This window comes from Podarcis liolepis, assembly GCF_965112155.1.
Source record: "Podarcis liolepis genome assembly, chromosome: 5".
Taxonomy (NCBI): domain Eukaryota; kingdom Metazoa; phylum Chordata; class Lepidosauria; order Squamata; family Lacertidae; genus Podarcis; species Podarcis liolepis.
The window spans coordinates 38113837-38126340 of NC_139556.1; the positions used below are offsets into that span (position 1 = coordinate 38113837).

General features: G+C 43.3%; 1 protein-coding gene across 1 annotated transcript in view; it reads left to right on the forward strand.

Moving 5' to 3' along the window:
• The first annotated feature begins 305 nt into the window (after window positions 1–305).
• The window catches only part of LOC310707868 (putative lysosomal acid lipase/cholesteryl ester hydrolase), a 34030-nt gene continuing 21831 nt past the window's right edge, over window positions 306–12504 (forward strand). The window contains exons 1-7 of the mRNA XM_083505323.1: window positions 306–325; window positions 468–540; window positions 2919–3029; window positions 4029–4143; window positions 5255–5453; window positions 5977–6086; window positions 6704–6840. Of these exons, the coding sequence (XP_083361449.1) occupies window positions 538–540; window positions 2919–3029; window positions 4029–4143; window positions 5255–5453; window positions 5977–6086; window positions 6704–6840 (675 nt within the window). The 5' untranslated portion in view covers window positions 306–325; window positions 468–537. The remainder of the gene's footprint in view (window positions 326–467; window positions 541–2918; window positions 3030–4028; window positions 4144–5254; window positions 5454–5976; window positions 6087–6703; window positions 6841–12504) is intronic.

Here is a 12504-nt window from a genome sequence, read left to right on the forward strand (position 1 = left end):
ATTCCTATCCAAGAATGAACCACCATGTTGTTTTTCAAAGAATGAAATTGCCACTTCTTTATTGTGAAAGAAGGAATATAGCTGAGACATTATGTGTATGCAAATTCTATCATATTGGGCTTTGGGGGTAAGGTAGCTAAAATGAATGAGCAGTTAATGAAAAGATACATCAAGGTACTTTATGGGTGGGATGTACACAGCATAATTGTACGTTCTGAAAGTGTAATAGTCTATGATCATGCATTCCTTAATATCCTTTTGCTTTAACACCTGAGCAACATTAGAACCTGCACATTCAGGTGTCGAGCAGATCCTGCAGAACTTGGTAAGTGAATGTAGACTTGTGATATTCACTACAGCTACCTCTGGCAAAGTTCTGGAGTGGAAGTGTTCTGTCACTTTCCTGACTTGCAAAAATACCACAAGCGGCTGGATGAGAAGGTTGTTTTTTTTTGTTTTAACTACAGACAACTGCCGGCGTCCAGGGTCATAGCCACTTTGTACGAAAAAGTGTGGAAGGAGTGAATTTCAGCACATATGGTGTGTATTTCGAATGCTTTTGATGGAAATAAAGGGTGCAGGAGGTTAAAAATTAAAGTTGGATAATGGGGTTGCTGGATCTATTCCATAATCTATTAGAAAATCTGTTGTTATATAATGTTGAATAATGAGAGAGAGAGTTTGTATGAAAGTGACTACAGTTATCAGCAGCACGTAAGTTTAGGACAGCAGCAGAAGGGAACAGTGGTGGCAGCAGGGAGCCATAATGGAAGTACAGTGGTACCTCTGGTTACGTACTTAATTCGTTCCGGATGTCCATTCTTAACCTGAAGCACCACTTTAGCTAATGGGGCCTCCCGCTGCTGCCGTGCTGTTCTCATCCTGAAGCAAAGTTCTTAACCCGAGGTATTATTTCTGGGTTAGCAGAGTCTTTAACCTGAAGCGTATGTAACCTGAAGTGTTTGTAACCTGAGGTACCACTGTAGAAGACATTAAAAGCTGCACCTCAGCTTTATGAAAATTTGGGCTCAGCTTATCATCAGTACAGGAGGGATGCATGTTCTGAATGAAGCCATAGCAATATTACCTTTCAAGATTTTAAGAAGGAGCTGGTCTGGATACAGCAATGGTTTTGAGATTCTGGAACATGGGTAGAAAACACGTTTTCTGCATTCAAATAGAGCCTAGAAGATTTTGGCTTCTTGTGGATGTTACTGCAGCATGCACTGTGGGAATCTCAAGGCTTGGAAATCAATCACAGGAAGCATAACAGTGTGTGAAGTAGCAAATAGCATGCACCCCAGAGTTTACAGGTTTTCTAGAAGTTTGGGTTGATTGGATGTCTGAAATAGGATTGGCGTTTTGCCAAAGGCTTCAAATGCTGACAAAGAACAGTATACCACCATGCTGACAGAAGGAGTTTTACATATCCGACCAGAGGAACCAGTCACTAACAATATTTCTGTGTTGTCAATCAGTAGCGTAGCGTGGGTTGTCAGCACCCGGGGCAAGGCAAGTAATTTGCGCCCCCTAACCCGTGGATTTGCGCCCCCTAACCCTAACCCCCAGATGTTGTGCCCGGTGCGGCCGGCCCCCCCTGCACCCCCCACGCTACACCACTGTTGTCAATTAATCCTTGGCCGGCCGGCCAAAACATGCTGGCTAAAACCAAAAACTAGCACCACCTCTTTTTAGTTACCTTGGCAACTGCCTTATATTGAGTTAGACCACGGGTCCGTTTAACTCAGTACTGTCTGCAATAACTAGCAGTGCTTCACCAGGGTTTCATCTAGAGAACTGTCCTGGGCCTGACTAGAGTTGTCGGGAATTGAGCATGGAAGCTTCTGCCTGCAATGAATGAAGACGCTCCAACACTGAGCTAACTCAGCCGCAACTGAAAACTTGTCTGGAGATTTTGCTTCTATTATTTAATCACCAAGATCTTGGATTATGCTATTATGAATACCAACAAAGGAATGCCCTCTAAGGATGCAGCAGCCAAGGGACTATCAGGACCAGCTGGGGGCTGGGCAGGGAACTTTTGGCAGATTTGTTCCCCCAGCTCTCTAGCAGCACTGTGACAAGGAAGAGGAACCTATGGGCTGCTGGAAGAATTGTGAGGAGAAGCCTCACATTTGTGGTTGACATACGGATCAGAATTTGTTTGGAAACTACTTCCAGGTGATGCCATATCCTGAGGTTCTTTGCTAGCAGTGGGTTGCTACTGGCAAGTCAACTATGAAGGGAAAACGCCAATGAAGTCTTTGCTTTGGGGTGAAGTAAGGGCAAGGGCCCTATCCTTTAGAAGCGTCCCTGCCTGCCTTTTGTGTAAACCAGGTCCTAATTTGCAAATGTACCTGTCCTCTGCTGAAACAGGGATAGGAGAGTTATCACCAGGTAAGATGTGGAAGAGTAGTTGGGAGATTATCTGCTGTTATGGAGATGGGGCATGATGGTGGAGAATGTTGGGAGGTAGACCTGAAGCATGGGATGCTGTGTTATATACTACTCAGGGTCAGTCTAGCTCAGTTTTGTTTACTCGGACTGGCTGTGACTCTCCAGGTTTTCAGACAGGTAATCTTAAGAACCCTACCTGGAGGTGCCAGGGATTGTATCTTCTGCATGCAAAGCAGATGGTCTACCACTGAGCTATGCCCTTCCTCAAGGAAGGCCCTTCCTGATAAAAGATTACTAAAGGCAGTTGGCTGATATACTATTTTTAGTGAAGCTGCTGCATGGTGGGATGGGGGGAGCAATTCAGTTTGGTCCACATTTTAATAGGCACAGACCTCCATTCAGTTTAATATCATGAACAGCTTCAGGCGCCCATTCCTATTGTGTTGATGATTTTCAAATGAAAGAGCATCCAGTTGGTTGTCCATTTATGGGTGATCCATTTATTTATTTACTTTTTACAGAGAATCAAAATGTGGCTGATGATGGTATTGGTGTACATGACTGAAGGAATTGTGTCTTCAGGAGAATTCCAAGAGTTAAACAAGCCAAATCCAGAGCAATTTTTGAATACTGTAAGTACATCTCTGGATGTGAAAGGAGCATGATATTGCTTGTCACTATTTACAGTTTTCATCCTCCCCACATATAGGATTTTGCCACCTTAGAGTACTTAGTATTGGGTGCAAATGTTCAACCAGATAATACACAAGTGTTTGAAAGGTGCATGTATCTTGAATGACTACTTTTCTTGGTGCTGTATACAAAAATAAATGCTTGATGTGGGTATAGCTCAGGGCATCTTGCTGCCTGAACCAATCAACAATTTCATGTGCAGATAAAGAGCAAATGGAATTTAATCTGCTGGGCACCTTTGTCCTCCAACTGCCATCTGTCCCCCAAGAATCTGCAAACTGAGGGTGTCCCCTCCCCCTGTTTCTCCAAATACAGTGAGGGGAAATCTCTGGTCCACAAACCTAATTAGGTTTAGCAGGCCTTAGTGGCTGGCCAGCCAGGCCATTCTGGGTGAAGTATGAATTGGCCACCTTTACCATGCTTGATGTTGCTGAGGCTCAAATTTGAAACAGCAAAGGAAGCATTGCAAGCACAGTTCAGTCCTTCATTTGCAAGCAGAATTCAGTGCCTTTTGAATCTGGAGCTTTTTCCTGTTGCTCTGCACAGCAATTTGGGGTGGGGGGAGCATAATTCGCTTCAAGCTTGGAGACAGCACTGCTGTGCATTTTGCTGAGAAAAATGACAATTTGTATGCATACACAATACATGCATCAATAAAAAATGAACTAGTTTACAGTGGGATGCATTCAAGGCTGCTTTGGAGACAATCCTTTACATAACCTTATTGCATTATACTATGAATTTTTATACTATTTCATATTTGTCCCCTATTCTGCCGAAAGTGGAAAGTGTGTATATGTGAAAATGAGCTAAAATCTGAATTCTGGTTTTAATTTAACCAGTTTAAATCCCACAAGAACAATGGACCAAGAAGCATAGGCAACCTTTCTGAAAGTACAGTACTTCATTTTGGAAAATTTTGTTTCTCCTTTATCTAGGATGGAATCATTCGTCGCTGGGACTATCCAAGTGAGGTCCATGATAAGATCCTGACAGCTGACGGCTATTATTTAACCATGAACAGAATTCCTTATGGCAGAGGAGGCAAACATGGTGGGTCTCCAATGTGAAAGAAGAAATGAAAATGTAATAGCAAGCCCCATGCATGCTCCAACACTGAGTAGCAATTAAGTAGAAATCTTATGGGCAGGGCTGTTGCTTAGAAGTTTCTTTCCAAGAACACCAAACCAGAGTCTTTCCCACCTTCAGGCCCTTCAAAGCAGAGGTCAGAGTCCCTTTCCAGCCCACGTGCTGCATTATCTCACAGACAACTCTAGATAGTAAAATACAGGAATGAGAATTTTTTTGGGATGTGCAGCAGGATGTCCACTTATGGAGCCCTTTATGCTACTTTATGTAGCATAGGTGCAAATTTATGTAGCATAGGTGCTACTTTATGTAGTATAGGTGCAAATTTAGATATAATTCCTATAATTTAAATATAAATACAATATACAGTAGAGAAGATTGTGATCAGGTGACCTGTATGCCTGCTCAGTCTGCTGTCTGGGTGCAAACTGTTGATTGGGAAACTTCAAAGTCCTTGCTCTCTCTTTGAAACTAGCCTTGGACTGGACAAACAGAGGGTGCCTTCAAATACAGGATAGCCCTCTGCCAGCCCTTCCAGTAATAATAATAATAATAATAATAATAATAATAATAATAATAATAATATATTATTTCTATCCTGCCCATCTAGCTGGGTTTCTCCGGCCACTCTGGGTGGCTTCCAATAGAATATGAAAAACACAATAAAAGAACAAACATTAAAAACTTCCCTAAGTGTCTTCTAAAAGTCAGATAGTTGTTTATTTCCTTAACATCTGATGGGAGGGCATTCCACAGGGTGCCACTACTGAGAAGGCACTCTGCCTGGTTCCCTGTAATCACTTCTTGCAGTGAGGGAACCGCCAGAAGGCCCTCGGAGCTGGACAGTGGGGGTGGAGATGCTCCTTCAGGTATACTGGGCCGAGGCCATTTAGGGCTTTAAAGGTCAGCACCAACATTTTGAATTTTGCTTGGTAACGTACTGAGAGCCAATATAGGTCTTTCAGGACTGGTGTTATACAGTCTCAACGGGCTGTCCTCTGCAGAGAAGGCCACATGGCCATCCTAGTGTGCTGCAGTCTTTCTTACGAAAGTTAATTATTTGTATCTGTTTCAGGTTCCAGACCTGCTGTCTTGGTGATTCCTGGATTAATAATGGAAAGCAGCACCTGGGTCTCCAATATACCCAGTAATAGTTTGGGCTTCATCTTGGCAGATGCTGGTTACGATGTTTGGCTTGGGAATGTTAGAGGAACGTCCTGGTCGAGAAAGCACCAGAACCTTTCAGTCTTGCAACAGGAATTCTGGAATTTCAGGTAGATCCTCATAAATTGGGGGTGAGACTTTGAAATGCATATGCAGTTGTCTATTACTGTCAAGCAATGAAGCACCAGGGCTTATCAGGAGTGGCTTGTTGGGCGGGACTGAGCAGCTAAGTGAGCTACCTGGCAGGTGGCTCGCTGCTATTTACCAGGAGGAAGAGGGGGAGGTGACATGGTGCACAGGTAACTACAGGACTGCCAGATTGGCTCCACCACTGCGTTTGAGCCACACTCATATCTGCCCCACCCAGTAGGAAACAGTGACCCACCTGCCAGGAAGTTAGTTGTGTTGCTGCTCCCCAACTGTCAATCTATTTCTGGAGTTTATGTTAGATTTCAGCTGCAGGAAATAAATACACATGGTTTACGACTACAAACATAAGAGACTTCTGTGTCTTGAGATCCATGAATGGTCAGCTCACACTGTTCATGTATATGAAACGCTGCTGCTTTAATCAACGACAAGACATCTTGTGTACCAGCATTACATGCCCAACTTTGTGTTTCTGCTCCTCAGCTTTCATGAAATGAGCCTCTATGACCTTCCAGCCATGATAGACTACATTCTGCAGGAAAATGGCCAAAAGCAGATCTATTATATTGGACATTCTCAAGGTGCTACTTTAGGTAAGTTTCAAATATGGAGAAGGGCTGTCCTCCTTATTTGGCTTCAGCAAGCCAAAAGCTATCTTTTTCTTTTGTAACAAAATTTCCTTCAATATTGTCCTTACAAGGTTTTGATTCAATGTGATTGATGTGATTGCAGAAGTTTCTTTCAACAATTTTTAACAGCTCTTAGATATGGTACCCACAGAGCCAGTTGCACAAACTGGTTGATACCCGAGTCTAAATACAATTCTTAGAGATATTTCTGCAATCTAGCAATTTTTTGCCATCACTCAGATGATGAGCTTGTTAGTATGTTCAAGACCTCAACCCTGAGCCCCAGAGCTAATATTTGTGAGCTTAATTAATGATAATTAATGTGCATCTCCAGCAACACCCTGTAGTATGAATGGAGAGCACATGGGATGCTTCATGGCTTGGTACAAATATCTGTGTGATGCAAGTTTGTATGCATATTTGCTCACAACTATGTGTCCAATTCCCAAGTAAGAACTTTTTTCTTGTCAGGGCAGTTAGTAAAACTGACTGACTTCTGTACCTTTGCCTTTCTGAATGATTATCTTTTCTTCCTATGCTTTCCCCAATTATCGTTGTAAAAAAATTATTATTTTTTGCAGGTTTCATAGCCTTTTCTACGATGCCAGAGGTGGCTGAAAAAATCAAGTTATTCTTTGTTTTTGCTCCTGCGTACACATTTCAGAACAGCAAAGGCCCAGTAATCCAGATATTATTTTTTCCTGATTTTCTTCTAAAGGTATCAGTTGCATTGTTCTTGCTCTTTATGGATTCATTCAGTTGTTTCCCACAATGTGAATCTGCAGAATGCAGTTTTCTTAGACAAGCTACTTGTATAGTTTACTTAATAATACAAAAATGGTAAATTTGCTAAAACAGCAAATTGTTTATAAAGTGTCTTTCTCTAACGTTTTTATGAGAGGTAAACAGGAAGCCATTAAATAACCCTTTTTGAAAGTGAGCAAAATTAAAAAATGATGTTAATTGCATGAAAGTAGTTAACATGCAAGTAAGAACAGGGGACCCAAACAAGATCAGGACGGTGACTGGTGGGAAAAGTGATTGCCCCATGTTGCAATCCCAATGACTTTTAGTCCAACATCTGTCGCACACTTTGTCATAGGGGCCACATACAGGGGACTGCTCATTCTAGATTACCTCTCCACTACAACTCCTCTCACCAGTTTACAGTATTGACCTTTTTTAGTAGGGAAATGACTAGGAAAACAGATTTATTGGTGGGAATGAATGACTCCCCAAAGCTAATCTCAATGAATTTATGCCCAGCTCCTTCTCTTTGTCCCTCCTAAGGCTGTCTCATCACCTCTTCTAGTCTCATTACTTCTTTTTGAAACAACCAACCAGGGATGGTTTCCATGTTTCTCTTTTCTCTTTTTGCCACCCTGGCCAACAGGTGGGATGCTCAACAACTCCCTGTAGCTGTGTTCTTTTCTTAAAAGCAGTGTTGTGATAGCACCTTGCGCATGGACCCCTCTAGTCATAATGTGGTTTCAAATCTCCAGCACCTGTCTCAGGAAACACCTGGAGTTATTCTCTGAGGACTCCAGTCCAAACCCTGGAGGCCCAACACAAATGTTTGTGGGTGGAGATTGGAATTTGTTGAGGGTGGAGGAAAAAACAAGCAGAGCTCTTAAAAACCTACTGGAGCTCAAGCTGGCTGTAAGATACCACACAATAAGTAGGAAATGAGGATTCATGTCTTAGAACAGAGTAGAATGGCATCAACTAGAGCTGAATGCAGGTGTTGTCTCTTTAAGGAACCGAGCATTCAGCAGTGTCTTTCAGCCAGGAAGAAAGCTGGTTTACCCTGCCACGCCCTGAAAAACTCATTGCTGAATATTTTGCTTGAATGAGGCAGCTAGGTCCTGCCACACCTGGTCTGCAAATGAAAGGGTAGACAGCCATGTGAGGATAAAGTGTATATGGCTGCATTATTATAAATAATAATATATATAATTATATATAATAATATAACAACAAATGCTCTTTCAAATGGTTCTCAGTACCACAGGAGGCACTCTAGGGCATTCCGAGCAAGAGCCAGTCTTTATTATAAGTTTGCCTAGCCAAAGCTTGCGACAGAAATAAATTGAACTTTTTAAGGTCTTTATTTAAACTGTCAATCTTGCTATGGCTTCTCATTACTGATGGCAGTAAGTTGGGAGTATGTCTTACCCCTGCTGATTGGCTTTTGTATTAACTTAATTTCATGTTGTGTTCGTTTGTGTTCTGCATACCTATCTATGCTATCGCTCACCTTTCCTGAGCCTTTGGCCTCCTTAGATAGAAATAAAATCTATCTTCTCTCTTTATTCGGGGTTTAATAACTGCCCACTTAGGTAAACACTTCATGTATTGGGGGCAAGTAGTTCTTCTCCCCTACAAAAGCCCATTTGTTATTATTTAAGGTGCTTCCACGTGTGTGTGTGGACCTATTGATACACACAGAAAGGCACTTCACATGCCAACCAGACACACGGACAGCGGGGTGTGGTCACTGTATGTGTGTCAGCATCTGGAGCAAGGCCTAGTCCACACTGTCAGTGTTTGTAGAAAAGCAAAAAAAAAAAAAAAAAAAAAAAGGAAAGGGTTCTGACCTCCCTTTATCTTCTCAGTCTCCTTGTCGGCACAAAAAGAGTCCACGGGAATATCCTTGCAGAGTTTTATTAAAAGTCTTTGTGCAAAACACGACTGAATACCACGACTGAAACACACCAGCACCAACCAACCCAAACACCAGCCTCACCCCAAACCAACATCTCTCACATATATATACAGCCTGCTGCAAGCCGCTGAGTCATGCTGACCCAGCTTTATTCACATTAAAGAAACAGCGGCCATTTTAGCCGTGACACCCCTTCTGTTTCTTAAATGCGAAAAACCCCAACAGAAACAATACATTACAACAATACAACAATACATTATATACATAAACCCAGTTTTGTCATCAGTTCATTATGGCATGCTGCTGGCAAAGGCTTGGTAAACAAATCAGCAATATTATCTTGTGACTGACAATACTCTAGTTTGATTACCCCATTCTGTACACAATCTCTCACATTCGCATGACGGATAGCAATATGTTTTGATGCGGATTTCATTATTTCCGAGCCCGCTAATGCAATGCACGATTGGCTATCTTCATACACTTGGATAGGCAAATCTACTTTACAATCTAGATCTTTTAGTATCTGTATAAACCACATGATTTCCTTGCATGCTAGCGACAGGCTCCCATATTCTGCCTCACAGGATGAGGTTGCAACAAATCCTTGTTTCTTTGACCTCCACCCAATTATGGAATTGGCAAACATCATAACCATTCCACTTGTAGATTTTCTAGTAGCTACACAGCTTCCCCAGTCCGCATCAACAAATACTTCTAGTTTTTCATCTTGTGTACTAGATATCTTTAAACATACATTTAATGTCCCCTTCAGATATCTGATAAGCCTTTTCAAAGCACACCAATCGGCAGTACTGGGTTTAGATACACGTTGGCTCAGAACATTTGTAGCACATGCAATGTCTGGTCTTGACCACTGGCTTAAATACAACAGTGATCCTATTTTTGAGTGATACAACTCAGGCTGATCAAATTCATCATCACACAGTGTCTTTGGGAAATCTGGTGTCATGGGAGTCTGAACTGGCTTGCAGTTTTCCATGCCAAACTGCTCTATCAAATGAATAATTTTCTCTTTCTGACTCAATAGGAAGCTTCCATCTGCTTCCTGCCTTACTTCTACTCCCAAGTAATTGCTTACAGGCCCTAAGGCTTTAAGCTTAAACCTCTTTTCTAGTTGACTTGTGAGCTTCTGGATCTCATCTGTGGAACTCCCTGCCACAAGCAAATCATCAACAAAGACTAAGAGCATTAGATATTTGTTGCCTGTCCCCTTGGTGTACAGACATGGATCAGCCACACTCCTTTTAAAACCAAGTTTTACAAGGGCTTCATTTAAACACTGGTTCCAACACCTTCCACTTTGTTTGAGACCATAAACAGCTTTTTTCAAACGCCAGACTGCACCATTCCCCTCTTCAAACCCAGGGGGTTGTCTCATTAACACTTCATGGTCTAAATTTGCATGCAGATATGCAGCATCAACATCAAAATGGTGCACTGCTAGTTGTCTTACAGCAGCAATGGAAAGCATTAAACGAAAAGTTTCACTCTTTACCGTGGGAGAAAACACTTCATCATAACTCTCCCCTTTAATCTGAGTGAACCCTCTGGCTACTAATCTGGCTCGAAAACGTGGTTCCCCAGATGCAAGGGTTTTCCTTTTGTAAACCCACTTGCATGACACCACTCTGCCACCAGGTGGCGGCATTATGACCTCAAACACTTTGTTACGTTTAAAAGAGTCCATTTCTTCTTTCATAGCTTGTTCCCACAAAGCACGTTCCCCAGGGGGTAAGTCTAAGACTTCATTATAACTTTGTGGTTCCACACAACTCACATTGCATAGTCTCACTCCTCCTAGGGTCAAACGCTGAGGAGGTACACCCTTGTTTGAACGCTGGGAGCGCCTAGGTACAACTACTTCTTCTTCCCCCCTTATCTCTGGCTCTTCTTCCTCTTCCTCTAGAGAAGTATTATCTATTGCCACATCTTTTGGGGAAATCTGTGCCTCCTCCTCATTCTGCTCCTGTGTTGCCAATGGCTGAGAAGAAGCCTCTTCTCTTACTTGCAGGGGCAGTAGGCAATCAGGGTTGGCATGGATCGCAGTCCATCTGTCCTGGTCAGCGAAGTCTGCACTTCGTGACAGAACCACACGTCCTGGGCGTAAATTGAAACGCCACCCTTTGCCATAGGACTGGTATCCCACAAACCGCAGTTTCTGCGCTCTAGCGCCCCCTTTCTGACGCTGAGCTTTGGGAATATTTACATGTGCCCAAGAACCCCAGTTATGGAGCATTGTCCATTCTGGTTCTTTCCCAAACAACACACGATATGGAATATCTTTTATAGAGCTAGACCAGGTTCTATTAATCAAAAAGTTTGCGGTCAGAAAAGCCTCGCCCCACAGCCTATGGTTGTGGCCCAATCCTGCATCCACCAACAGGCAGTCCTTTACTGACTGTATCACAGCCCCACGTCTTTCACACAGACCATTTTCAGCAGGGCTATAAGGGTTAGTCAAACGGTGAGTGATCCCCTTACGTCGCAACCATGCCCCAAATTGTTTGTTCAGAAATTCTCCGCCCCTATCTGTTTGCAGCTGCACAACAGGCACAACTAGATGGTCCTGGCTGGCACTCACCGGCTTCTAGCTGCTGCCTCTGTTGACCCTCAGGTCCCGCCTGGCTCTGCAACTGGTGTAGCCGCTCTGTGAGTCGCCTACTGTGGTCCTCTAGCAGTTCAAACTGTTCCAGTAGCCGACACTGAGTGCTTTCCTGATCCTCAGATCCTAGCCGCTCCAGCGTCACTGCAGACAGTTACAGCTTGCCACCAACTGCTCCAACGCACAGCCACTGTCTCCGTACACCACCAGGACTCACCAGCTCCTTGCTGAAATGCAGTTAGTCGTTTTGCACTCTGCACATGCTCAGAAACACTGGGCCCATAACCTGTCAGTGTTTGTAGAAAAGCAAAAAAAAAAAAAAAAGGAAAGGGTTCTGACCTCCCTTTATCTTCTCAGTCTCCTTGTCGGCACAAAAAGAGTCCACGGGAATATCCTTGCAGAGTTTTATTAAAAGTCTTTGTGCAAAACACGACTGAATACCACGACTGAAACACACCAGCACCAACCAACCCAAACACCAGCCTCACCCCAAACCAACATCTCTCACATATATATACAGCCTGCTGCAAGCCGCTGAGTCATGCTGACCCAGCTTTATTCACATTAAAGAAACAGCGGCCATTTTAGCCGTGACACACACAGCCCTATAATCCCCAATATAATCTTTCAATTTGTATGTTTGTGTGTGACCTGAATCTCCCCTGTGTTTCTTTGCTGTGACTTATTATCAGGGCCAGCCCACTCATGAGATAAGGTGAGGTCGCTGCCTCAGGTGGCAGGATCCACAGGGTCAGCAGATCTGGCCTCCAAGGAACGCACCACCTGCTGCCGCCACTGCAGTGGCAATGTCAGCTGTGGCATACTCCTTAGAGACTGGATCTGCTGCCTCCTTGGCAGCCCTGCCCCCAAGTCCCACCTCTACAGTAGCTTCTTGACGAACAGGAGTTATTGCAGGTCTCCTCCCACCTTTGTTCCTGATGTAGAACTTCACTTGCTCCTTCTTCTCTGGTGGCAGTGGGAATTTTGTGATTCACCTCTCAGGTGCCAAAATGTATTGGGCTATCCAACAATGTAATCCTAACCATGTCTACTCAGAAGTATGTCCCATAGAATCAATGGGGCTTACTTCC